At 54.6% G+C, this 27,245-nt stretch overlaps 1 protein-coding gene across 1 annotated transcript in view; it reads right to left on the bottom strand.

Moving 5' to 3' along the window:
• TG (thyroglobulin) overlaps positions 1-27,245 on the bottom strand; it is a 228,179-nt gene that overhangs the window by 137,387 nt on the left and 63,547 nt on the right. The window contains exons 22-30 of the mRNA XM_066372766.1: positions 23,255-23,419; positions 17,187-17,252; positions 14,732-14,812; positions 12,798-12,935; positions 11,381-11,557; positions 10,516-10,627; positions 9,860-9,939; positions 8,773-8,916; positions 4,479-4,541 (exon numbers count right to left, since the gene is read on the bottom strand). Coding sequence (XP_066228863.1) covers positions 4,479-4,541; positions 8,773-8,916; positions 9,860-9,939; positions 10,516-10,627; positions 11,381-11,557; positions 12,798-12,935; positions 14,732-14,812; positions 17,187-17,252; positions 23,255-23,419 — 1,026 coding nt within the window. The remainder of the gene's footprint in view (positions 1-4,478; positions 4,542-8,772; positions 8,917-9,859; positions 9,940-10,515; positions 10,628-11,380; positions 11,558-12,797; positions 12,936-14,731; positions 14,813-17,186; positions 17,253-23,254; positions 23,420-27,245) is intronic.

Raw genomic sequence — 27,245 nt, 5'->3', positions numbered from 1 at the left:
CAGTACGGACTCCCACCTTTGCAATCAAATCCTCCAACCTCCGGCTCAGCACTGTTCCCGAGCAAAGGGAAAATGCAGAAGCCATTATCCCAAAGTGGCTGGCATATGTGTATTCGCTGAACCGCAGTCCGCTGAAGTGAAAAATGATCTGTTGTGCCCGAATGCTTTTCCCTGCTTGTCCCTCAGCCCCGGAGCTCCCTGCCACTCTCCTTCGCACTCCCCCACCCCAAGAGGTCTTCTCAAGGTCAAGTTTGCAAACCCAGGATGAAGACTCTGACACCCGCTTCATGCTCGGCTACAGGACTTTTCTACAGTTCATCTTCTGCCTCATTCCACTGACGGCCCTGTTCCTGCCTCACCAAACTCTCCAATCTCTGATTTTATGCCCCTGGGCCTTTGCACAGACAAATCCCTGTCTCTTGAATGACTTCTTGAAACTGGCCCCTTTGACAAACTCCTGCCATCTTCAAATCAGTCATTGCATTAGAAGCCTTCTCTGGAGCCACACCAATGAAGGGCTTAGAGCAGTTAGTTTCCAGCCTATGGTTTGTGCGCAGGACAGGCCTGTGAGATGTCAGAAGTCCCCTCTACTTCATACCATCACCATTGACCAGTCAAAGCACCAGACTCCCCTTTCACACTGAACTTCAAAGGGGTGGTTTATATGCCAAGACAGAGGCCAAGAGATTAGCTCTCCAGCCGAGGCAAGGACTCAAATGTCCACCTTTCCCACCCTTTCCAGAAGTTCAAGCCAAGTACTCTAATCTAACTCCGAGGGGCCAGAAGCACGTGGGGTCAAATCCCAGCTGGGTCATTCAACCTCACAGAGTCTCTGTTTCCTTATTAGAAAAACAGATCTTGCTGCCATCAAACTTCCTGGTAAGCGTTAAGTGATTTATGAAATGTTTGGTATTTAATAAATATTTCCTTTCTCCCTGAATAGAAACTGCAGAGAGATGAGCATCATACGTATGCATAGTGTACACTCATGCAAGCCTGCACGCACAATCCATGTCAGAATCACGTTGGCATGCCCATACCGTGGGGCAGAATGATCCCCTCCTCTGACTCACATCAAAGGCGCAGCTCAAACTCCAATTCCACTTTGGGAAGTCTAAGCGCAGATGGAATGTCAGCTCTGATGTCACTCCTGCTCGCAAATCACACTTGTCAACGGCGCATTTAAAAACACTGTGACCGCCCACTCTGCCTTGGAAACATCTACTCAGATCCACAAATTTTGTGTGTGTTTGTGAAGGGAGATGGTCTATACTCCATCTTCTTTTTTTATTTTTTTGGTAATATCTTAGTAATATGAATGTTTAGCAAAAAACAAACAAACAAACAAAACAAACCAGGGTGGAGGCACATACAATCACTCTAATCTGTTTATGCTCTGGTTGACTTCTGTCGAACAGTATGTATCTGACATTGAGATAGCAAAGCACTCTTTGCCTATAATTTTAAAAATAATATTTTAAGTGATAATACTTAAGTAGTCCAAAGATGTAGCGGAAGTAAAAACACTAGGAACAACTGTTTGAGACTAATTTGGCAACATAAATCTAAACTCTTAAATATCAAGTTACCAAACACAATAATTTCACTTTGGGGAATGAGCCTGCAGGAACTAGCCTGGACGTTGGCAAAGCTTTAGGGACCGAGGTGTTTGTTCGCTGTGGTCTTTTCATGATGATGAAGAATCATAGACAAGCAAATGTTCCAAAAATAGAGAGACAAGTTGTGAGTTGCAGTGTCTACCTGGTGGAATAACATGACAACCCTCACTGATAACACTGGACTGTCTCCACCTGTTTCTTCATCGCCAGAATGGAAGCACTGTCAAAGTGCAAACACAGATGAATGAATGAAAGAATGAATGAATGAATACACAAGTATGCACGATTTAGGGAAACATACCAGTGGAGCAAACGTAGGGTTACAGTTGTGAGTACTCACAGTTGTGAGTATATAGGGTTACAGTTGTGAGTACTCACAGTTGTGAGTATGTAGGGTTACAGTTGTGAGTACTCACAGTTGTGAGTATGTAGGGTTACAGTTGTGAGTACTCACAGTTGTGAGTATGTAGGGTTACAGTTGTGAGTACTCACAGTTGTGAGTATGTAGGGTTACAGTTGTGAGTACTCACAGTTGTGAGTATGTAGGGTTACAGTTGTGAGTACTCACAGTTGTGAGTATGTAGGGTTACAGTTGTGAGTACTCACAGTTGTGAGTATGTAGGGTTACAGCTGTGAGTACATGAAACAGAGTTTATTCTTCTATTATTATATATTAATTATTATATTCTTTTCCAGATGAACTGTAAACCTATGTTTGTCCCACCCTGCATAACAATTTGAAAATACACACATAATGCCATATTAAGTGAAAACAAACAAAAATGGAACACTGTAGAGACATTACAACTCCTGCAGACCTCATGAAAAGCCTAAGGAGACTGGAAACAAAGAAATGTATCAACTGACACCGAGTAACTCCCTAACAGTTTCCTTCTCTATTTCTGCATTGTTTCAATTTCCTATAAGCTATAAATTTTAAATTAGGACCAGTCTCTTGAGGTTTGTGTGAGGAGCAAATGTTTTAGCACAGTGCCCAGGACAACATAAAGTTGGCGTTCCAAGTTGAGGAGTTTAAAAAACAAAGAGCACATTCTTGCTTTGAATTCGGCCCAGCACTTCTCTCTTCCCTCCCTCCACAAACCCCAACAAAAGGGAGTAATGAACAGGCAGTCTAAACCCACCGCGGTAACAAAGGAAGACAATGGAAAAGAGCAGACAGCAGCTAAGTAAGGGGTTTCGGGCCGACCCTGAGGTGAGGGACGGAGGAGAAAGGTGTTCCAAGGGACACAGCAGCTTGAGTAGCTAATACTCCGGGCGCCCCCAGAGGGGGGGCAGGCATGACCTGCTTCCTCCACGGACCCCTGGGAAGCCCAGGAAGCAGGAGGTCCCACGAAAGGCAGGGGTGAAACCCGGGGCTGGAAGTGGGGGGTCCCAGTCATGGTGGTTGGTAATGACAGGAGACCCCTAGTACCCTTTGGGTCCCCCAGCGAACCCTAGCTCTGTGGCCATCACAATTAATCACACTTGTTTTCAGGTGCTGAAACGGAAGGAGCAAAATAAGAAAAAGGTGCTAAAAAGAAAAAGAGCCCCAAGCCCTCATTTATCAAGGCAGGAATTCAGTAGTTCTTCCAAACTTGAAAAACCAAGGAACTGTAGGAGTCGGATGTGATCTAGAAACAGAGGCCAGAATGAGAAAAAATAGCTAAGAGTTGAAGGTGGTGGCCTCCCGGTATGCAAATGACAGTGGAGAGGTGAGACAAGGGACAAGGTGATTCAAAACAAAAAAAACGAAAAACAGAATTCCCGTGAACTTTTGAGGTCTGATCATTTCCAATGTTTATATATTATCCTAATAAACCTCAAAATCAATTTTGACCGAAGTCTGGCTGGGATGTATACTAGGTGTTTGGCCTTGAGTGAGCCCCCCTCTCTCTAAGCCCCGCTCCTGCCCCCGTGACATGGCAATGGTGACACCCACCTCCCAGTGCTTCGGGACCCTAACACCCGGTCACACAGGTAGTGTGCTCAGACCTCAAGCCGTGGGCATCGCGCGGTAAGATGCTCAGACACAGACAGTCTATGCAGAACGTGCAGAACACATGTGTCTCTGCAGGGACCTCCAGCGTCAGCGCTTCTCACTGAGAGGAGTGTGGGTGGAGAACATCTATACTTAGAGCCTCAGCCTGGACTGTAAATGATGCCCTCCTGCAGGAGCTATATTCTGTCTCTGCAGCCAGGACCGTAATGACAGACGTCTAGAGCCCCTCAGACATCATGTCACAGGGCAGGAATGAACGCTCGCTTGGGCTGTCAGAGCCTCTCATTTCCTGACTATGGGAAGGCAGAAAAGGGGCATGTGGCTCCCACGTGGACCCGCCCAGCTCCCCGCCCCCCAGCCTCCCTGCACTTCCTGCTGCTTCGCAAAGACCTCTCGGGACCGCAGCCTCCGTCTGGGCCGTGCTCCCAGGCTCAGGGTCAGTGTCCTGCCTCGGATGTCCCTGCCACCCAGGGTGCTGAGGACGCCTGGGAGCCTGAGCTCTTTGGCACTCGTGAAGAGCTGAGTTCTTCTACTTTGGGGCCACAAGCGCCACCACTGTTGATGTCACCCAGGACCACTCAGGTCTAGCCACCCCTGGACATCAAGGGTGAAACGATTCTTAGAGTAGAGATCGGGAGGACAGGGCCCGAGTCCCACTCTGCGTCCAGTTATCTGCACTGTCTGACCGAGTCCCTGTCCCACGAGTCAGTTTCCCCATCTGTGGAATGGGCTGGTCCCTGTCCTGTCTATGCATGTGAGAGGGTCCGGGGAGCTATCAACCCCAGGACAAGAGGAAGGAATGAAAGGAGAACACGGAGAGGGAGCTGTCATCAGAGACACCGACAAGACACGGAGCTCACCTTGCTCAGAGACGGACGGCAGGATCACCGAAGGGCAAAAACTGGGGGCGTCATTTTCAGTGACTGCAAAGAAGAAAGACAGCCGATCAGCGCGTCCTCGCCCTCAGCGTCACTGAGTCCTGAGGACGTTAACTGAGGAGCCGTTGGTGATGGCAGGATTGGGCTGGGGAGGCAGAGAGCACGTACAACGCCCAGCACCACACCTAGGTCCGTCAGGATGCGCTCAGTGACCATCACAACATCTCAGAGGGGCTCCACACACAAAGAGTCGTCACTCCCGGGCACCATGTGTCCCCGAGGGTGGGGCTTGATACTTGGCATTTCTAATCCACTCGTCCTCTGACGGACACTTGGGCTGTTTCCAGATCTTCGCTATTGTGAACAATGCTGCCATAAACATGGGGGTGCATTTCTCCTTTTCATACAGTGCTATGGTGTTCTTGGGGTATATTCCTAACAGTGGGATAGCTGGGTCAAAAGGCAGTTTGATTTTTTTAATTTTTTGAGGAATCTCTATACTGTTTTCCACAGCGGCTGCACCAGTCTGCATTCCCACCAGCAGTGCAGGAGGGTTCCCTTTTCTCCATATCCTCGCCAGCACTTATTCTGTGTTGTTTTGTTGATGAGCGCCATTCTGACTGGTGTGAGGTGATATCTCATTGTGGTTTTAATTTGCATTTCTCTAATAATTAGTGATGTTGAGCATTTTTTCATATGCCTATTGGCCATCTGTGTGTCCTCTTTGGAGAAGTGTCTATTCATTTCTTTTGCCTATTTTTGATTGGATTGTCTTCCTGGTGTTGAGATTTACAAGTTCTTTATAAATTTTGGTTATTAACCCCTTATCAGACGCATTGTCAAATATATTCCCCCATTGTGTAGTTTGTCTTTTTATTCTATTCTTGTTGTCTTTAGCTGTGCAGAAGCTTTTTAGTTTGATAAAGTCCCATTTGTTTATTCTGTCTTTTATTTCACTTGCCTGTGGAGACAAATCAGCAAATATATTGCTGCGAGAGATATCAGACAGCTTACTGCCTATGTTTTCTTCTAAGATGCTTATGGTTTCACGGCTTACATTCAAGTCTTTTATCCATTTTGAGTTGATACTTGGCATTTCTAATAAGCCCCCGGGGCTTGCTGACCCCCCTGGTCCTGGGGCTCACTGTGAGGACCACGGGCTGAGGCTTTGTTATCAGTGTTCTGTGGGCCCTTCCAGACAACACCCAGAGCTACTACCAACCGTCCACCTTGCTCCGTGACACCCAGCTTGGCTCCTGCCCATCTGTTTAAAGGTCCGTCCTTCCTGGAAGACCCTGGCTCTCGGAACAACAACCCAGAGGACCAGTCCGTCTTTGGAGAACAATCCCACCGTCTGTCAAGGGCATAAGGGCATTAGAATGCCCATGCCTTGGACCCAGTGACCAGGCTTTTTGGAAACTTATCTTGCAATTCAAAGTAAGCTTTGTTTGCAATGGAACGTTTAGGCAATCCTGATGAAATGTTGCAAACGAGGTAACTAACACCATGAGAACGGTCAGGCGGGAGCTGCCACGCGGCTCGTTCAGGAGAACCGCTCACCTGGTCCTGCGACTGCTGTTTGCTGACTCGTCCTCACCCACCCCCACCGCCAGGGTTTCCTAACAGGGTGCTACTCGCCCTCGGGTGGGGCCTTCTTCACCTCACGGCACAGGAAGAGCCGAGCCGTGAGCCTTCTCGGCTTCCCTGGGCCCCTGCAATACTGAAACCTTCAACACCCTCCGTCCCTGGGAGGACCGGCCCCGCCCTGGGGACCCTGCCTGTGTCATCTGGAGCCGGCTGCTCAGCTAGTTCTCATTTGTTAAACAAATGACTGCTAACCTTTCCAACTCTGCTTTCAGGGGCATCAGATTGGTCGCCTGCAACCAGCCAGGGTGGGCCAGGGAGCATTGACACCACGGCAAGTGGTCACCGCTAGAAACCAGGGCGTCCCTCCGTCTCCAGGGGCTGTAAAATATCTGCCAGTGCGGCACTGCCTGGGGAGGAGGGGTCACAGCAGGGCTACCTCGGGGATCTTTGGGAAGAAGATGCGATGTTTCTTGCAAGATGCTAGGCTAGCCTAGTGTCTGGAGCTTAGTACGTGCTCTGCAGGGATGGGAATGACGGTGAAGAACGGACAGTACAGACACTCTGCCTACAGGTGGCAGCCCCCGTGTAGGGGGCACACAGAGCTGCTCAGAACAGCTTGTCACTTCCTCTCCAGGTGGCAGTCCTGGATCTAGAACTGTTCCAGGGTCTGAGTGAATTTGCTTAGCAGAGGAAGAGAGAAACTGTGCGGACTCCACGGTGTTTGCAGAACCGCGTTTGACTCTGTAAACAAACCAGGGACCCGGCCCCACTGGCAGGCCTCGCACAGCTGCAGCTGCAGAGAGAACGGGCGGCCCAGTTTCTCCAAAGAGCGGAGGGTACCCAGGCCGCAGGGCCCCGCCCCTTCCAGGAAACCTGGGTCCCAGGGCCAGCTGCCCTTGTCCCCCTGCCCTCCCGCCCGGGACGGTAAAAATACTTCCTCGCTGGGTCCTGCTGCCGGGAAGGGGCTGCAGCAGCCACATTTGCATTCACGATTGCTCGTCTGGGCCCTCAGCTCCGGGCTGAGACTCGTGGAACTTCCTGTTCACTGCGGAACGCAGAGTCAGAAAGCACGCCCCGCAGGCTCTGGGGCCCCCTCTCCGTGTGTGCGCCCTGCTCCAGCTCCGTGCCTGGCCCCTCCCGGGCTCTGCCTGGCCCACCTTCCGCCTGTGTTCTGTGAGCACAGCTCAGCTACCAAGGTCAGGCTGCCCCTGCCGCCGCCATTGCCGCCGCCATTGCCCCTGTGAGGCTCTCTGAGGCCCAGGATCTTTCTGAACAAGTGAATTGTGTCTTAAGCGTCTTTTCACCCAACTCACCCCTGAGCGATATAAAGAAGGAAAGAGATATTGTCCAGCCTTTGGTGGGATGAGGAGATGGAAGGAGATGGGGAGGAGAGGCGTGTTAGTTACACTACCCTCCTTGACAAGATGACAAGACCAAGGGAATCCGGCGGAGGACACGTCTGCTGGCCGCCCCATCCAGGGACAGCACCCTAGTGACACTCGAGGAACCTCCTTCCCACAGTGCCTACGGCTCACAGGGCTGTCACACAAGCTGCCCCACCCTCATGGATGGATTTACAGCCCATACCTGGACAAGCTCTCTCCCTTGAATTTAAAGCTTGTATCATCAAAACCCTTTGGAAGCCAATAATGATGACAATGACACACAAGGAGGCTATCCAACCCATTCAATCCTGCTGAAGACACCTGCTCAATCCACTCCTATTCAATCCATTCATTCCTGCTCAACACACCCACGTTGCTGAGGCTTACATTGGTCACCTCCCCTCTGTGTCTATGAATAGACTACCAATAAATTCCTTTCCTGCTTATGTTAAGTAGATTCAGTTTCTGTTGTTTGCACCTGTTGGTCAAATAAGTTTTTAAATATGATATATATGTTTGCTCGCTTATAGTTTGCATTGGGTGTAGGGGACAGGCTGTAAGCAGGCTGGGTCGTTATAGCCTGAGGTTTAGTTTTAAGACTAAGCTTTTCCCCACACCCTTGACTGTTGCATGATGTGGGTGGTGCACTCTCATGAGGAATCTCATTATACCTCAGATAAGTGACTTTGTATCAGAGACTTCCCTGTTTGTATATTGGATTAAAGGTTTTGATTTCTACGCCATAAAATAGGGCAGACCAGGAGTTTGCTCTCTTTCGGTTCCGGTTCCTGAGATTAGCATTAGAGGGGAGAGCAGAAAAAAGAGAGCAGAGAGAGGCCACATGGAGGAGGCCAGGAGAAGCAGCCAAGATGGTGGAGTGCTGAAGGAGAAGCTAGTTTGTGCAGGGAGAAGGAAGGAGATGGGGAACAGAGGTGAATAAGGCTGGTGAGCTAGAAACCTTTGATTCTAGGAAACTCAGATAAGTCAGTAGCTTTGTGAGCACTGAATAAGTGGGTTTTGGAGCCCAGTGTGTGTTTTTACTTGCCCACCAGATGCAAGCTAGGATTAAAGCTAATGGCCCACCAGTTCTTGGCTCCGTTGTTTCATTACCGTCTGTCCGAATCCAATGCGAACCTGCATAGGCCAGGCGGCTGTGATGGTGGCCGTGGCTACTGGCTTCACAGCACCCAATGAGTCCTGACTAATCTCCTTCCAGGCCCCAAGACATCCATTCCTAACATCTGGTCGGAACCCGAACAACTCAAGATGCCCACGTAGCTAGCTGTTCAGGGCACGGGACTTACCGGGCTTCTGGTACCATCCGAAGGGATAGGTGCGGACCTCGGTGTCGGCAGAGCCACAGTCCAGGATGCGCCAGGTCGCCCCACTTTCCTCACGGCAGGTCTGACGTCCCAAACTGTTCAGAATGAGACACGTCACCTCTCCTCCTGGAGCAAAAACAACAGCCAGGACCAGGAAGGTGATCAGGACAGAAGATTCTAAATCGAAAGAGGGAAACCCCGCCAACTCATTCTTTAGCATGTCTGGGGTTCACAGCAGTGTTCTGGGTATGATCTTAGCCACTGGTGAAGACCCGGCCCCTCGGCCATCTACGAGCACAGGAAGCTAACACGTACGGAGCACACATCATGTGCCCGGCTCCGTGCGAGGCTGTCTGCATCATGTCCGGTCACCTGGCCCTCACACAGCCCTACGGGCAGGTCACAGCTGTAACCCTATCTGTGGACGAGGAAACCGAGGCTCGGAGATGATGTGACTTCTCCAGGATCACGCCACCAGCAAGCGGCTGCTTCCAGTTTTAACCACAGAGCATAGGAACAGACCCCAAGGTCACCCCGCAAAGCTGCCCGACCCCAGTCTCGGAAGAGGAGAAGGAGGCTATGTGAAGTGTGGATGCACGCTGCTCCGGCCAGGGGGACGTGCTGCGGAAAGCGGACCGGGTCCGAGACCAGGCGCCGCGCCGCAGCGGCCGCATTTATGAGACACCGCCCCCCTCCAAGCTCCGCCCTCCCATCTGTGAACGAGGGTCCCTGCTTCCCACCCACCGCGAGGAATGCTGGGGGTTAGAGGAGACCGTGGACGTGAACATGTTTTCTAGGCGGCACGGTACTGTCCACAGTTGGGGGGGTATCACTGCCACAGTTGGGGGGGGGGGGGTATCACTGCCACAGTTTGGGGGGGTGGGGGTGTCACTGCCACAGTTGGGGGGGTGGGGGTGTCACTGCCACAGTTTGGGGGGTGGGGTGTCACTGCCACAGTTGGGGGGGTGGGGGGTGTCACTGCCACAGTTGGGGGGGGGTGTCACTGCCACAGTTTGGGGGGTGGGGGTGTCACTACCACAGTTTGGGGGGTTGGGGGTGTCACTGCTACCTTTTAGCTGAGAGACATTGAGGAAGCCGAAACCAGCGCAGCACGGGTCCGCGTCGCACAGGCGCTCACACTGGAAGAACCTGGCGCAGGGAGAGAAAGAGCAGGCCGGAAGGATTCCGTGGGTGGCCCAGGACCTCCGGGGGAGGGGGGACGGACTGACGGCCGGCAGTTTTCCTTCTGGGGCCCTGCTTTCTTTATGACGACCTAGATTGGGGGCGCTCTGGTCCATAGGCACGAGCAGATGCCTAGCTCTGAGGGCTCCTTTCTGAAAACACTCTACTCTTTTCTTGGGAATATTGACTTGCCAGCCTTCATTCCCTCGTTCATTTATCGAACATAAATTCTGTGTCTATTACATGCCAGGCTCTGAGCCAAGCTAAGCCAGCATCCTGAATGTATTCCTGTAACCCTTTCAGACCGGGGGAAAGTCCTAGCTTTGGGTTCTAGGAAAGGTAAAAAATGGTAGAGAAGGCATCTCCAGAACTGAGGAGGGGGCCCCACTGGTTCACAGTTGGGGTGACCCAATCAGGTGCCTGTGCCTCGTTTTTATTATGTGTGTGACTTTCGCTGATAGTGTGCCACCCTCTCTGAGCACGCAGAAGGCCTTCTGAGTAAGAACCGAGGGCAGGATGCGGCTGGGCTCGGACGGAGCTTACCCGTTGGAAATGGACTGGTCAGACATGGGCACTTTGCTCCTGACGGCGATCCCTGTCAGCTTCTGGAACGGCAGGCGGGTGTAGAAGTTCTGCACTTTATCTTTCAGGACCACTGCGCGGGGGGTGGGGGAGAAAGGAGATTATTCAGGGAGAGACTTGTTGTATCCATAAAAAGAAGGGGATGGAGGTGTGCAAGCCAGGCGGAGAGCTCCCAGCGATAGTGTGTTAAACGCCTGGATCGCTCTCGGCAGGCACCCGTCCCGACCTCACTAAAGCAACCCCAAGGCAGGCCTGCACAGAGATCCAGAGACCTGGACAGGGGACACAGCAACACAATTCTGGATGCCAGAAGGCACACAGAAGAGCATAAAATTAAGTTAATAGGCCCGAAAACTTGGAGGTCTCTTCTGTGGGAGGAACCAAAGAGCAACTGCATACTCCTTCTGGAACCCCAGGTGTGAGTATGGCAGGAAGGAGAGAGATGAGAAGCACTGACTCGCAGTTGCATTGCTTTTAGCTGGTCATTGATTGCTTCTCATGTGTGCCTCGATGGGGCAGGGGGTGGGGGCTCGAGCCGAGCCAGTGACCTCCTTGCTCAAGCCAGCGATCCTTGGGCTCAAGCCAGCGACCTTGGAATCATGTTGATGATCCCATGCTCAAGCCAATGACCCCGCTCTCAAGCTGGTGAGCCCGTGCTCAAGCAGGCGACCTCGGAGTTTTGAACCTGGGACCTCCGCATCCCAGGTCAACACTCTATTCACTGCACCACTGCCTGGTTGGGCAAGTTTATTCTGTATAAAAGGAGTTGATCTGGATGGTTCTGCCTCCTGGAAATGCAGTCTGTGCGGACCCACCAAGCACTCACCTTTCTTCCGGAACAGGGCACTTGGTCTGTGGGGCAGGATCAGTCTGCAGCCCGCGGGACTCGACTCCAGGACATCGTCACACACCTGGCCCTCCGGGTAGAGGGTGCAGGTGAAGTACAAGGGGGCGCTGTCTCTCACTTCTGCCAGCTGGCAGAAAGAGGGCTCCTGGACACAGCCTACAGGCAAGAGAGCAGCAGGGCTCAATGCTGGGAGGCCTGCAGGGGACGGCTACCTCTGCAGGGTCTTCTGAGAAGACACAGCCTCCCCCAGGGACTCTTCCTAGGCAGGAAAGTTGAGGCTATGCAGTCTGGAAGAGCCAAGAAAAACACTGGGGTTCTGAGAGCTGGGAGACTGTCATGCATAAAACAGGGGGACCATGTGCTCGCTCTGAATAAAGGCAGACTCTAACAGGGTGGGGGGTGAGCGATACAGGGGAGAGCATACAATCCCATTGGCTCTCCCCAGGACCATCTCAGAGACAGTCGGATCTTTAGCCCAGGGGCCACAGCACTGTAACACATTGTGTTCTTTGTGAATGATCTCTTCGGTTCCCGCCCCATGTTAGACCTCGCCAGTGGTGTATGTGAGCTCTCGGACAAGGGCAGTGGTTTTGTTTTTGGTTTATTTGTTTTTCCCTCAGCCCCAAGGTCAAACACAAGGCCTAGAACATAGGTTATGCCTGTTGGGTCAAGGATAGATAAAAGGATGAATGGGTGGATGGATAGACAGACGGATGAATGGATGCATGGATGGATGAAAGAATGAATGCATGAATAAGATGGATGGATGGATGTGGATGGGTGGATGGATGTGGATGGATGGATGGATGGAAGGATGGATGGATGGAAAGATGGATGTATGGATGTGGGTGGATGGATGTGGATGGATAGATGAATAAGATGGATGGATGAATGGATGGATGGATGGATAAATGTGGATGGATGGATGGATAAATGTGGATGGATGGATGGATAAATGTGGATGGATGGATGGATAAATGTGGATGCATGGATGGATGTGGATGGATAGAAGGATGTGGATGGGTGGATGGATGTGGATGGATGGATGGATGGATGTGGATGGGTGGATGGATGTGGATGGGTGGATGGATGTGGATGGATGGATGGATGGATGGATGGGTGGATGGATGGACGAATGTGGATGGATGGATGAGTGGATGAATGGATGGATGGATGGATGATAGTTTCTGGAAGCAGAGTAGAAATTTACTACTCTATTAGCATCTCAAAGATAGGGGCTACGTCCTTTCTTCCTATCACCCATGGCACTAACACTGAAGTGATCTGGGAGTGATGCCATTGGGTTTGAGCTCATCTATTCTCAAGAGCTGTTAAACCAGGCCTGTGTAACCTGACCCCAGGGTCAGGAAGAAGAATGAAGTCTGAGGATACTTACGAGATAGGCACCACAGATTTGCCTGCTGAGGTGAAAACAGGTGTTTGAAAAGCCAGTGCTGCTGGCTGGGCAGGGACCTGTTCACATTGACAACAACCTGGTTGAGGTCCACAGCGGAGAATAGCTCTGTTGTCAGATCTGGAGAAGAAGGAAGGAGTTGACTTCTTTTGTCTTCATCTCCAGAATCAATCAATCAATTTCTCTCTCTCTCTCTCTCTCTTTCTCTCTCTCTCTCTCACACACACACACACACACACACACACACACACACACACACACACTTTCAGGGCACATGAAACCAGAGCAGGTCTGCAGTCAACAAGAAGGCTGGGCATCTGGTCAGGCAAGGAAGATTCCAAAGGTCCCAGAAAGTCCTAAGATTATGTAGTTACAAAAATCCAAGAATCTTGGTTGGGGAGAAACCTTGGGAGCTGTCTGGGTCAACTTTTCAGCCAAGGCAGGACTTTCCCCTGCTATTTCTGGCCACTGCCCCTGCAGCTCTGTGTGGCATGGCGGGGCTGACCACAGCAGCCCACCCCCTCACTAGAAGCTGTGGAGTCCAATCGAGCTCCCTGTAACTTTGAACCACTCACGTTTCTTCTGTCTGCTGAAGCCACATAGAAGCCCCATCTCCCTCCCAAACCAATCCCTTCATCTGTGAAGAGAGCAGTCATTTCTGCTCAGCTCCAATCCTGAAAATTGCAGCTAGTCCAACCCTTGTCTTTCTTTGTGTCTTCAGACACACTGATCCCTGGCCTAAGGCTCTCCTGGGCACCCCGCTTCCTGAGGACAAAAGCTCAAGCTTTCTTCTTGGTCCAGACTCCACACTGGACCGTCCCCTGGTGCCTGAACTTGCGCTCCGGAAGCAAGCAGACTCCGGTAAACCCAGCTCTTTACCACAGTGCTGGCTGCCCCAGGGCCACCGCTGAGCCCACCTGCACACACACCCTTCCTCCTCACCTGCTGGGCCCTGCTGTGCTGCGGGGACCAACGCTGTCCCCTCTGCTCTGAGGTTCTGTGACTCCACGAATGGGCCCTCCAGTGCCGAGAAACCCAACATCCCGGATCTGGGGGTGGGGGATATTTCTGCACCTCACGAGGGTTCTGACTTTCCAGAGGGGCTTACACTGGGGGCATGAAGCAGGTCGTGGAGACGAGCTGCCTCTTAGCTATGGCTCCGGAGAAGGGCATTGTATCCCATGTACAACCACTCTGCCTTGGGGCTCCCTTACCAGCAACAATCCCCAAAGGGGGGCAACAGATTTACTGGGGTCTGCTGAGGCCACAAGCACAGGCTGGCAGGCCTCAGGGCCCACGCTGCCATTCTCCCCTCTGGGCTGCCCAGCCCTGGAGATACCCTGTATCTCCGTTACTGGGTAACGGCCAGTTTGCGCGCCCTTCTCCCGGCCGAACCGGGCCTGGCACAAGGAAGGCTATTCCTAAGCAAGAGCCACTGCAGGCACTGGGAGAGTGAGGTCTCAGACATCACCTGCATCTGGCCCCATAGATGTGTGCGTCTACACTTCCCGCTGCAACCTGGCTCTCTCTCAAGAGGCTTTCCAGGGCGTCTCCTTAGCTAACAAAGCCACAATGTGTACGTTTTGCTTACACCCTTCAGGGCTTATGTAAGAGAAGCCACTGGCCACCGTCAGATGAACCTTGCCCTTTTCATAAAATGCTGCTGGTTTTGTTATTATGGTTGTTTTGTTTTGTTTCCCAGTAGCAGTGGTAACTTTGCAATGGTTTCACCTTACTTCCTGTGCCAGCCGCACCTTGGGGTTGCTGACGACGCTCACGGAGCGGATAAGGGGGTCAGAAGCTTAGGGGGAGTCCGCACTGCAGAACAGAGCGATGTGAATGGTGACCCTTCGCGTCCCCGTCCTGTCCGCACAGCCAGACGCCCGTGTTTATAAAACAGGGTTTGGGGCGGGTACCTGTTTCTGTCGCAGATGCTGTACTTGGTCCTCTGCCTCTTCTGCATCCCGTAGACTCAGCCCGAGACCCCATGTCCGAATCTAGCAGAAGAAAAAGGATTGTTGTTCTAACGTTGGGGAGGACAAGGGAGGTCAGCAAATGGTCATGGCAACGTGAGACATCCTCCTGGTTTGTACCCAGGAGCCCGGGACAAGATCTGGAATGAGTCCAGGGACACAGGCCTGCACCTTGTGGCCTGTTAGGGAATGTCAGCCAACCCCTCGGTCACAGAACTATTATTGTCCTTGGTATTAAGATTAGTAACATTTGCAAAGCCCTTAAAAGTTAACAAAATGTGTTCTTTACAACACCCTGCGAAGATAAGGAGAAAGATTTCCACTTTACTCTTAAAACAAACCCTGAGTCTCAGAGAGGTCAGATAACTCCTCCCAGACCAGCAGGTGATAAGCAGATCGGTCGGAAGTCAAGAAAATGAAGTGAAGCGTCCACGGGGTACCAGGTCTGCCACAAAAGCAGTGTGAGCCAGTGGGGAGCGTGGGGCGCTGGGCAGGTTTGGGGGGCCTCTGTTTAGTGCGGGAAATACCCTGGAGAGAGGCAAGTCCTTCACGCTTCACCAGCTAGCACCTTATTCACCAGAACTTTCTGATGACTGGGAGCACTGGGCGGGGGACCACTGTCTGGGTCCTGCCCCCAGACCTCCTGTGGGCACTTCACGTAACCACTCTAAGTCTCATATCTCTTGTCTAAAAAAATTAAAAATGAACAAAAAATGCCCCCTCTGTATACTGACCTGACAGGTAGGGCTAATGAGAAAAAGTGTGTAATCTCATCACATTGCTTTTACATAAAAATGATGATGGTCATTTTTTTCTCTTTCTCTTCTGCCTCCCTTTCTTCCTCTTCCTCCTCCTTCCTCCTGCTCTTCATCCCCCACCACCTCCACCACCACCATCACCACCACCTACACTAAGCAGCATTCATTATGCCCTGGGCACCGTGCCAGTGCCCACAGGGCTCTCGAGGTAAGCTCTGCTTTTCCTGCTGGATTACCCGTGGGGAGTCTGGGCTGAGAGGGCATGCCTGATGTGCTCAGTGTCACACGCGTTAAGTGACGGAACCAGCATCCCTCCCCAGTCACCCGGAGTCCACGCTCCGTGCTCTCTCACACTGTCCCACAAGCGCAGAAGCGGGGCACCAGTCCTGTCTCTCAGGGGACCGGAGGGCGGAAAGGAGGGATCACGGAAGGAGGAGGGAAGGGAGACAGCGGCCGGGATCTTTCCCAGCAGCTACGGCCGGGACGCGGGACGGTCCAGTGCTCTCCTGCTCCCTCCTGAGGCCAGGGTGCCAGGTGGGTCAAGCCGGTGCCTCCCTCACCCCCCGCACCCCACAGTCCTCAGACTCATCCTCAGTGCTTCCCACTGTCCCCGCCCTGAGTGCGCACCGGCCATGCTCAGTAACTGCAGAGGGGACAGACACACAGGGAGGACAGGGCAGCTCAGTAACCGCAGAGGGGACAGACGCACAGGGAGGACAGGGCAGCTCAGTAACCGCAGAGGGGACAGACACACAGGGAGGACAGGGCAGCTCAGTAACCGCAGAGGGGACAGACGCACAGGGAGGACAGGGCAGCTCAGTAACCGCAGAGGGGACAGACGCACAGGGAGGACAGGGCAGCTCAGTAACCGCAGAGGGGACAGACGCACAGGGAGGACAGGGCAGCTCAGTAACCGCAGAGGGGACAGACGCACAGGGAGGACAGGGCAGCTCAGTAACCGCAGAGGGGACAGACGCACAGGGAGGACAGGGCAACCGGGCATGTGCCTGAGCCTCCCTCACCCCCCAGCACCCCGCACCCCACAGTCCTCAGACTCATCCTCAGTGCTTCCCACTGTCCCCGCCCTGAGTGCGCACCGGCCATGCTCAGTAACCGCAGAGGGGACAGACGCACAGGGAGGACAGGGCAGCTCAGTAACCGCAGAGGGGACAGACGCACAGGGAGGACAGGGCAACCGGGCATGTGCCTGAGCCCCCGTGTTTCACCCCGCCTGCTCTGTGCGCCCACAGCAGTCCAGGTGCCACCCTCCTGGGGGCTGGTCCCGTCACCCGGACCTCGGGGAGGGAGGCACCCATGGCCAGGTCCCCTTGGGGAGACGCCCGAGCTCCCGCCCAGGATCCAGGGCGGCCCGTGGTCCGCGAACTTGATCTCGCAGCACCCAGCACTTCCTTCCCCACCCTTTCTTGGGTTTCCACACTTTCCATTTTCCTTTCAGACTTTGGAATCTTATCTGATGAGAGCTGAGGCCCTCTGCTCCACACAGAGTAGGAACTTGGAAAGAAAACCTCTTCTGCTCTCTGTCTGGGGGCAGAGCGCTCTGTGGATGAAGGTTAGGGCCAGCCGGTTTCCTGTAATCAGTTTCCTGCTCAACCCCCCACCACCACCACCACAGAGCTTACCTTTCCACAGATAAACCTGCTGGAAACTGGTCAAGGGGTCCTGAGTCCCTTCCGGGGGTGTCAGACCTGCAAAGGAAGGTGTTTATTTTTATGAGCTGGAGGGGGGCTTGCTCTCACGGGGGACCCTCCACGACCATAGCTGCCTCACTGTCCCCATGCTGGCCTTTCCTGGGCCGGAGAACTGTGTCCCACACAAGGGGCACCCCTAACCGCTTCTCAGCACTCTCTTCCAGCTCCCTGGCACAAAACCAGAGCTGGTCAGACCCCCGGTACCTCGCTCAGGGCACCAAAGGGGCAGTCAAGGTGAGAGGTCATAAGCCTGTGACAGAGAGCATCACTGAAGGAACTGGGGAATTGGCTGAGAAAGAACAAAGCTCATAGGAGACTTGAGAAGTGCCTTAATTTTCGATGTCACTTAAGTCCCCTGACACTCTTGCGCCATTGGCCAGTGGAGACGGTAATTGTCAGGAAGCGGTCATGTACAGAATCTGTCTTCTGCGATATTTGACATGCTCGCTATTATTGGGAGCTGCTGTTATTTAACTTATCAGTGACGTTATTACATTTCCTCTTCTGCCGGACCACGCTCCCCTGGACAGCAGCCTGGCTAGGACCGCATTTGCCACCGCGTTCCCTGATGTCCAGGTCGCCTCTCTGCCTGTGTCTAGCCCTCAGGGCCCGCCCACTCGGGCCCGCCCACTCAGGCCCGCCCGCCCCCTCTGCGGCGCTCAAGGCTGAGGAAAGAGCTCAGAATACACAGACGCTGGAGGCAGACGACCCCACACACCACAGGGGAGAGCTGGCCCACACTGTGGGACAATCAAAACGATCGCGTTTTACCTTTCATGATTAGAGAGAGTCGTGCGTTACGATAACCAGTGATTATTAGGGACCATTGCCATTTACCCAACACGATAATTAGCTCCTTCCCGAGAGCATCTGATTTCCACCTCGCAGGTCGGCACTGAGTTTCCAGGTGAAGCTCCCCGTGCCAGAGCTGGACCCCATCTCTCCAGTTCCGTACCCCGTGCTCTCATCGACCCCACCCGGGGGGAAGGGAACACATTGTGGAATTCCGTCCATCCCAAAGGGCAAGCGTTAGTCAAGGCTCTTGTGTTCAGAGAGGTGTTTAAGGAAGTTCGAAGAGGTCCAGTGAAACACCGGGCCGTTTGGAAAACTCAGCTACTGAAGTGACGCGTCCTACCACGAGGATGGCTGTGCTCTACGCCACGGCGGGGAGGGGGGCAGAAATGCTGAGCCGTGCTTCCCTGTGGTTTTGCTTCCGAAATTGAAATAAACAATGATGCTAAAACTCGTCGGGCTACTTGACTTTGGGATGAGACGTTTCCTTACAGGACCCGCGCGTGATTTTCTCGTGGCCCTCTTCAGAGCGCGGGAGTTCGTAATCAAGTTGCGGGGACGTGAACGCCTCTGCTGCCCGGGAGACCCACACGTGGTCTCCGGAGCGTGAGGACGTACTCTACGCTCCACAGAGGAACCCACACCGTCTACGAAGGCCTGCGACACCAACACCACGCAGGGCTGTCTGCTCAGCCTGCGCTGTCTTCACGGGCCTCTCGTGACATGTGCTTATTGTGACGGTCAAGGCAGGGGAATCTGGCCCTTATCATAAAGAATTTTTAAAATAATTATTTTTATACCACAATCTGTTTGGAATACTGACTCCTTAAAAGCATTATAAATGCTCTCTCTATATATTTTTTGCTTTATATATATACATATACTTTATTATATGCATATATTTTTGGTAACATAGATGTAAAGTAAATAAAACATTAGACCATGTATTATAATTCTTAGCCTGTGAAAGTGGGAGAAATAATATCTTATCTCTGGCATGCTTTATGGCCCTCAAACCTAAGACTAAAACCAACAACCACTGAGACAGCGTTAGCCTCGGGGTTTCCACCACGCATGGGTCGTGGACTTCCGCAAATACGAGCTCAGATCCCATCCCCGCCCCTTCCCAAGAGCAGTGCTCCATCAGGGGATTGCTAGCAGAAGGTCTGCAGCACCCAGCACCCAGCCTTCCCCATTTCTGACGTGGGCGCGTCAGTGAGCCGTTCCCCCTGTCCAGAGCCTCTGGATTTCGTGCGGTATGTGTGACCTGCTTCACACAGAGTGGGAAGAAACACCACACGTGCCTGCCATCGCCCAGAGAAAAGCAGGTGCTCCACACTGAGGCACACAGGGAGAAGGTTGTATTTTGGCCCAGAACGCACTGAAGGGCGTTAGGAACCAGCCCTTCAGAGCCACGTCTTGTCCATCTCAAGACAGTGGAGCCCTGTGTTCTTCCAGCTTGCTGGGTCTTAACCCCATCCGGGGTGTTTGCTCATTTCAACACAATGCGATCCAATGGAATGCAGTTAAAAGTCTGCACACAAATGCCAACACCTTGGTAGAGACAGGTCCCCTGAGCAGCATCCACAGAGACCACGGTGTCCGGAGAAGCATCTTTGTAAATCCCCACGAGGAAGTTATAAACCTCCCCTCCGAGGTTCTAACTGTTAAAGTGGCGGCCAAGTCTCCACGGGGACTCAGAGAGACCACCAATGACAAAGAACTAATGTTGTCCTTTTCCTTCTGATCTTGACCGCTCCCATCCCAGGCCCAGGTCCACGCTCACCCCTCCTGTGCTTTTCCATCGGTCGGTGGTGCCACCCTCCCTGCTCACCCCTCAGCGGCAGGCAGCCTTGATCCTCCCCTTGCATCGGTCTACGCGTCCAACCAGGCTGTGTCCTGAACTGCCCTTCAGCCCACCCCGCCCCTGACCTGTCCTCTCAGCTCACTCCCCATGGCCTCTTCTAATGTCATTAGACTTTTGCTGACTGAGCCCTTGGCTCCATCCCATCCCACAGCCACACAGCCCGGAACATTCTTCCTGGAAGGGCACCTACCGCCAATCCTGCCAGAGCTACCACGGATCTCAGAGTGCACCTCCCTGCCTTCTGGGTCCTGACCGTCCGTGCTGCTCTGTGTCCAGGGCGCCCGCCCTCCCGTCGTGGGGCTGACGCTTGCCTTCTGCGCCCTCGCCTATTCTTATTCTCTCTGCCTAGAACCCGTTTCCCCTTTCCCCTGGCCAACCCTCTGCTCCTCCTTGAAGCATCCCAGTCTGCAACACCTCCTTCTGGAAGCCTTCCTTGAACTCCCTGGCTGGGTTACACGCCTCTCCTCTGGATGTGCTTGGCGCTCACCGAACACCTCTGTCTTTAAGCTCGCACTTGACAGTGGCTGCCCAGCTCCTTGAATGTTCTAGAGCTTCCTGAGGTTGGAAACTGGGACTCTGTCCTTTTTATATCACCCATAATCCCTGCAGAAAACTGTCCAGTACATAGATGAAGGCAAGGAAGAAACAGTGAGGGAAACAAAGCAGTCAACTATGCTCGGAGCCACCAAATGAACGCAGAGCATCACCCGCCCGAGTACACCCACTGGCCGCCAGATCAGCTCTCCTGCTGCAGACCTCTGACCCCTCAGCCCATTCCCCACAGCCCCCCTGGCTCAACACTGCTGACTGGGAGAGGGAACCTAGAACCCAAGCAAGCATCATTCCTCCTCTTCTCTGCTGAACAGTATTTTAAAGTAGGTGGTTTTGACTGTCCAGACACCTGTCGCACTCCTCACATGACAGCTGGGTTAGCACATCCCTGCTACGCCTCCGTGCCCTGACTCATCACCACCCTCCCTCTGTGATCGAGGCTGCAGGCACGCACACGCACGTTTAGGGCTTTGGGGCCTTGGCCCAGAGCCTGGTTCTGGAGGGTGCATGGGTGTCGGGTGGTCTTAATGGACTTCAGAACACTTCTGCAGAGGTCACAGGCTGCATCTGGGAGGGCTAGCTGGAACCCACCCTCTGGGAGTGGGCAGGAAACTGGATGACCCAGGTTCCCTGGGTCCTCCTTGTACCACTGTCTTCTCCTCTCTGCCTCACCTCTCCTGTATCTCTACTGGTGCTTCTGGCCTTTCCCAGACAAACGGTACTTCTGGAACCTTCTCTTGAGATCTGTGTGGTACGCAGCACACGGTAACACACAAGCAGGGGCAGCTGCTGTAGAATGGATAGGGTCATCCTAATTGTAGGTATTTATCAGACATCTACTCCAGGTGCATCTTGGGACGAGGAACATCATGGACGCATTGCGAGTTCCTCCCCCGAGCTCCCAGCACCCCAAGGTAATGACAGCCACTGACACAAAGCAGACTCCTGTGCCGGGCAGCGGGCAGGCCAGCCATTGGGCCGAGCCTCCCTGTTGCTCAACTACAAGACGCCTTTGAAATTCAGAATCAACCTGGAGTGTTTCTGCCAAGGCCTGTTTTTCCCATCAAACGTTAAGTCCCTGTGGGTCTTAGGGGACGGTTGATCTGCCTGTTTTTCATTCATTTAACACTTCAAGACATTGTCAGAAACGAGACAGATGCAGTCCTGGAGCTTTCTAAATCCCTTCTCCTTAGAAACAGCAGGATCAATCCTGCCAACACCTAATCGTTGAAAACATCCAGAGACTGCCCTGGAAATTCTGGAGATGCGGACCCTGCGTGGACTCCTCTCTGCAGACGCCGGTCAGCCCGGGCACCGGGGTGAACCGGAAACGGGTGGATGCGTGAGCCCAGCAACCCTCCTCCTCGTGGCTGTTCACGCACCTCCCGGCTCAAATCTGCAACTCGCACCCAACCCCCTGGCTGTCCAGGACCGTGTGTCCCTCTCTCTCCACAGCCCTGTAAAAATCTTGAAGAGTATGCTGCTAGCGCAAACCTCCGACTTGGAACATCACGGACACGCCACAGGCTGCCCGAACGCCCCATCAAAGAATACCCTTCTTGAAGTTTTGACTGCGCCCCAAAACACACACAGAGGACACTGAAGAAAACCCTGGAACTTGATACGTCCTCCAGTCATCTCCGCTTGTCGGGGAGGCCAGACAAGGACACATTCTTCCGTTCTTGGGCACATACCAAGCACATGCTCCACGTTAAGCCATCCACCGTGGATTTATTGCCCACGAATATATCATACGTCTTCAAACGCATGTTTTCACCCCGGGCTACCTCTCAGAGTAATCGGTCCCACCTGTTTCTGATCCATCGCAGAAATGAGCTGCGTGATTTTATTTAACCCCGGAGGAAACTAGACGGCCTGGCATTCCACCCCACTCTGCCATCTTTCTTCCCAGAATTCGGCAAATACGCACTCCACAGACACTGTATTCCCCAGGCCGGGCCTTATGCTCGACTGTAAAAATCCAAACGTTAATAAGACACAGTCCAGTTCTTAAAATATAACAACAACAACAAAAAAAAACTAACCCTAAAAACGGTGACAGATTTTGGAAAGGGTAAAACTATTGCCTGATATTAAAACCGTGTGTCAGAGGCGGTGTAAGTCCTTCGCCTGTGTTACACGCACGTGCCAATGCAGAGAAGTGGCTGAGATCATCGCTCTGGAACCCGATCGCCGTGGTCCCTGACCCCAGCCCCCCTCTGGACAAGCCCTAAGACCTTGGGGAGACTGCACTTGTGTGTGCCTCAGTTTCTTCAGCTGTAAAATGGGGACGGTGCTAACAGCAGCGCCTCCCGCAGAGCTGTGGGCTGAGGCCCCGTGAGCAGTGCCTGGCAGACCCAAGCCTCAACCCTCAGAGGCCCGGCCGGTTTTTCCTGGTCCTCTCCTGCTTCTGCCGTCTACCGAGGACTGCGTTCACCAGAAGAAGGACGACAGAGCCGTGAGGCGGGGCCTGGCCACCACCGACAAGTCCCAAGTTTAGACCAGCCAGCTGCTGTCGACCCCTGGCAGCCCATGTGAGCCTGGCCGGGGTCAGCAGAGCCGCCCAGCCCGGCCGGCCTCCCTCTGGCCCACCTGCAGCCTTGAGAGCTAAGCTAAGGCTGCCCGTGGGTGCTGCCCGGGTGCTGAGGGTGTGTCTATGCAGCACTTCTGGGGCAGTTTCTCTGCAGAAGTACAGATTCCTCGGGGGAAGGGAGAGGGCCCCTGAGGCAGTAAGGAGCTGGGAGGAAACCTGGTTCCCAAGGAGCATGGGTGGAAGACAGAGACTTACTCTTGAACTCCTGGCCTCCCAGACGCAACGTCACCTGGCGGCTCCCGCGGTCGTACGTCACCCCGGGACACGTAGCGTTAGCCTTGGCTTCGGAGGGGTCCCTCCAGTCTCTGACATTGCAGAGCAGGACGTCGGGGGAGCTCAGCAGCCCACAGACGATGGGACCTGCAGGGTCACGAGAGGGAGGAGAGGTTGGAGGGATGGGAACAGCAGGGTCACGAGAGGGAGGAGAGGTTGGTGGGATGGGAACAGCAGGGTCACGAGAGGGAGGAGAGGTTGGTGGGATGGGAACAGCAGGGTCACGAGAGGGAGGAGAGGTTGGTGGGATGGGACCTGCAGGGTCACGAGAGGGAGGAGAGGTTGGTGGGATGGGACAGCAGGGTCACGAGAGGGAGGAGAGGTTGGAGGGATGGGAACAGCAGGGTCACGAGAGGGAGGAGAGGTTGGAGGGATGGGACCTGCAGGGTCACGAGAGGGAGGAGAGGTTGGTGGGATGGGACCTGCAGGGTCACGAGAGGGAGGAGAGGTTGGAGGGATGGGAACAGCAGGGTCACGAGAGGGAGGAGAGGTTGGAGGGATGGGACCTGCAGGGTCACGAGAGGGAGGAGAGGTTGGTGGGATGGGACCTACAGGGTCACGAGAGGGAGGAGAGGTTGGTGGGATGGGACCTGCAGGGTCACGAGAGGGAGGAGAGGTTGGAGGGATGGGACCTGCAGGGTCACGAGAGGGAGGAGAGGTTGGTGGGATGGGAACGGTAGGGTCACGAGAGGGAGGAGAGGTTGGTGGGATGGGAACAGCAGGGTCACGAGAGGGAGGAGAGGTTGGAGGGATGGGACCTGCAGGGTCACGAGAGGGAGGAGAGGTTGGTGGGATGGGAACAGCAGGGTCACGAGAGGGAGGAGAGGTTGGAGGGATGGGAACAGCAGGGTCACGAGAGGGAGGAGAGGTTGGAGGGATGGGAACAGCAGGGTCACGAGAGGGAGGAGAGGTTGGTGGGATGGGAACAGCAGGGTCACGAGAGGGAGGAGAGGTTGGTGGGATGGGGACAGCAGGGTCACGAGAGGGAGGAGAGGTTGGTGGGATGGGGACAGCAGGGTCACGAGAGGGAGGAGAGGTTGGAGGGATGGAAACAGCAGGGTCACGAGAGGGAGGAGAGGTTGGTGGGATGGGGACAGCAGGGCCACGAGAGGGAGGAGAGGTTGGTGGGATGGGAACGGCAGGGTCACGAGAGGGAGGAGAGGTTGGAGGGATGGGAACAGCAGGGTCACGAGAGGGAGGAGAGGTTAGTGGGATGGGACAGCAGGGTCACGAGAGGGAGGAGAGGTTGGTGGGATGGGAACGGCAGGGTCACGAGAGGGAGGAGAGGTTGGTGGGATGGGACCTGCAGGGTCACGAGAGGGAGGAGAGGTTGGTGGGATGGGACAGCCGGGTCACAAGAGGGAGGAGAGGTTGGTGGGATGGGACCTGCAGGGTCACGAGAGGGAGGAGAGGTTGGAGGGATGGGAACAGCAGGGTCACGAGAGGGAGGAGAGGTTGGTGGGATGGGACAGCCGGGTCACAAGAGGGAGGAGAGGTTGGTGGGATGGGACCTGCAGGGTCACGAGAGGGAGGAGAGGTTGGTGGGATGGGAACGGCAGGGTCACGAGAGGGAGGAGAGGTTGGAGGGATGGGAACGGCAGGGTCACGAGAGGGAGGAGAGGTTGGAGGGATGGGAACAGCAGGGTCACGAGAGGGAGGAGAGGTTGGTGGGATGGGACAGCCGGGTCACAAGAGGGAGGAGAGGTTGGTGGGATGGGACCTGCAGGGTCACGAGAGGGAGGAGAGGTTGGAGGGATGGGAACAGCAGGGTCACGAGAGGGAGGAGAGGTTGGTGGGATGGGACCTGCAGGGTCACGAGAGGGAGGAGAGGTTGGAGGGATGGGAACAGCAGGGTCACGAGAGGGAGGAGAGGTTGGAGGGATGGGAACGGTAGGGTCACGAGAGGGAGGAGAGGTTGGTGGGATGGGAACGGCAGGGTCACGAGAGGGAGGAGAGGTTGGAGGGATGGGAACAGCAGGGTCACGAGAGGGAGGAGAGGTTGGTGGGATGGGACCTGCAGGGTCACGAGAGGGAGGAGAGGTTGGAGGGATGGGACCTGCAGGGTCACGAGAGGGAGGAGAGGTTAGAGGGATGGGAACAGCAGGGTCACGAGAGGGAGGAGAGGTTGGAGGGATGGGACCTGCAGGGTCACGAGAGGGAGGAGAGGTTGGAGGGATGGGAACAGCAGGGTCACGAAAGGGAGGAGAGGTTGGAGGGATGGGAACAGCAGGGTCACGAGAGGGAGGAGAGGTTGGTGGGATGGGAACGGCAGGGTCACGAGAGGGAGGAGAGGTTGGAGGGATGGGACCTACAGGGTCACGAGAGGGAGGAGAGGTTGGAGGGATGGGAACAGCAGGGTCACGAGAGGGAGGAGAGGTTGGTGAAATGGGAACAGCAGGGCCCCTCAGAGACTCACGTCTGGGCCCGGAGAGGCTGTTAGGATGGGGACAGGGAACCACTCCTCAGGAGCGGGCAGGGACTCTGTAGCTCGGAGCCGGTTTTTTAATTGGATTTTCCCCCCTGAGAGCTGAGCCATTGTCTTCCTGGTGAATTCCCCAGGGAAGGGCGGCCCCCGTGCCTGCTGACCCTGTCCCCCACTTCCTTAGAGTCCTTCTTCCTGGGTCAGGAGTGATGACAACCTCTCCTGTACCACTGTGGGGGGCACTTACTGCCACATCTTCTGTCCCCGTTTCCAACAGAGGAAATCAACCCCTACGGGGCTCAGAAAGGAGGACTGGCTTCACAGTCAGGAACTGCTACAAAGCAAGGGCTACGAACCACAACACACGCTTCTCTGGAAGGCAGAGAGCACCCTGTCCCCGCAGGCATCCAGGCAGACGCTGTGTGCCCACATACAGGCTTGGGACACAGAGAGACAGCGACAGCGAGGGGCAGACCTGGACACACAGAGACGGCAACAGCGAGGGGCAGCACTGGACACACAGAGACGGCGACAGCGAGGGGCAGCACTGGACACACAGAGACAGCGACAGCGAGGGGCAGCCCTGGACACACAGAGACGGCGACAGTGAGGGGCAGCACTGGACACACAGAGACGGCGACAGCGAGGGGCAGCACTGGACACACAGAGACAGCGACAGCGAGGGGCAGCACTGGACACACAGACAGCGACAGCGAGGGGCAGCACTGGACACACAGAGACAGCGACAGCGAGGGGCAGCACTGGACACACAGAGACAGCGACAGCGAGGGGCAGCACTGGACACACAGACAGCGACAGCGAGGGGAAGCACTGGACACACAGAGACAGCGACAGCGAGGGGCAGCACTGGACACACAGAGACAGCGACAGCGAGGGGCAGCACTGGACACACAGAGACGGTGACAGCGAGGGGCAGCACTGGACACACGGAGACGGCGACAGCGAGGGGCAGCACTGGACACAGAGACGGCGACAGCGAGGGGCAGCACTGGACACACAGAGACGGCGACAGCGAGGGGCAGCACTGGACACACAGAGACAGAGACAGCGACAGCGAGGGGCAGCACTGGACACACAGAGACGGCGACAGCGAGGGGCAGCACTGGACACACAGAGACAGAGACAGCGACAGCGAGGGGCAGCACTGGACACACAGAGACAGCGACAGCGAGGGGCAGCACTGGACACACAGAGACGGCGACAGCGAGGGGCAGCACTGGACACACAGAGACAGCGACAGCGAGGGGCAGCACTGGACACACAGAGACGGCGACAGCGAGGGGCAGCACTGGACACACAGAGACGGCGACAGCGAGGGGCAGCACTGGACACACAGAGACAGCGACAGCAAGGGGCAGCACTGGACACACAGAGACAGCGACAGCGAGGGGCAGCCCTGGACACACGGAGACGGCGACAGCGAGGGGCAGCACTGGACACACAAAGACAGAGACGGCGACAGCGAGGGGC

The sequence above is a fragment of the Saccopteryx leptura genome, chromosome 3 (genome assembly GCF_036850995.1).
Source record: "Saccopteryx leptura isolate mSacLep1 chromosome 3, mSacLep1_pri_phased_curated, whole genome shotgun sequence".
In the NCBI taxonomy this organism is placed as follows: Eukaryota; Metazoa; Chordata; class Mammalia; order Chiroptera; family Emballonuridae; genus Saccopteryx; species Saccopteryx leptura.
Note: the sequence above shows the minus strand (reverse complement) of the source record. Positions and strands in the feature narration are given on the sequence as shown.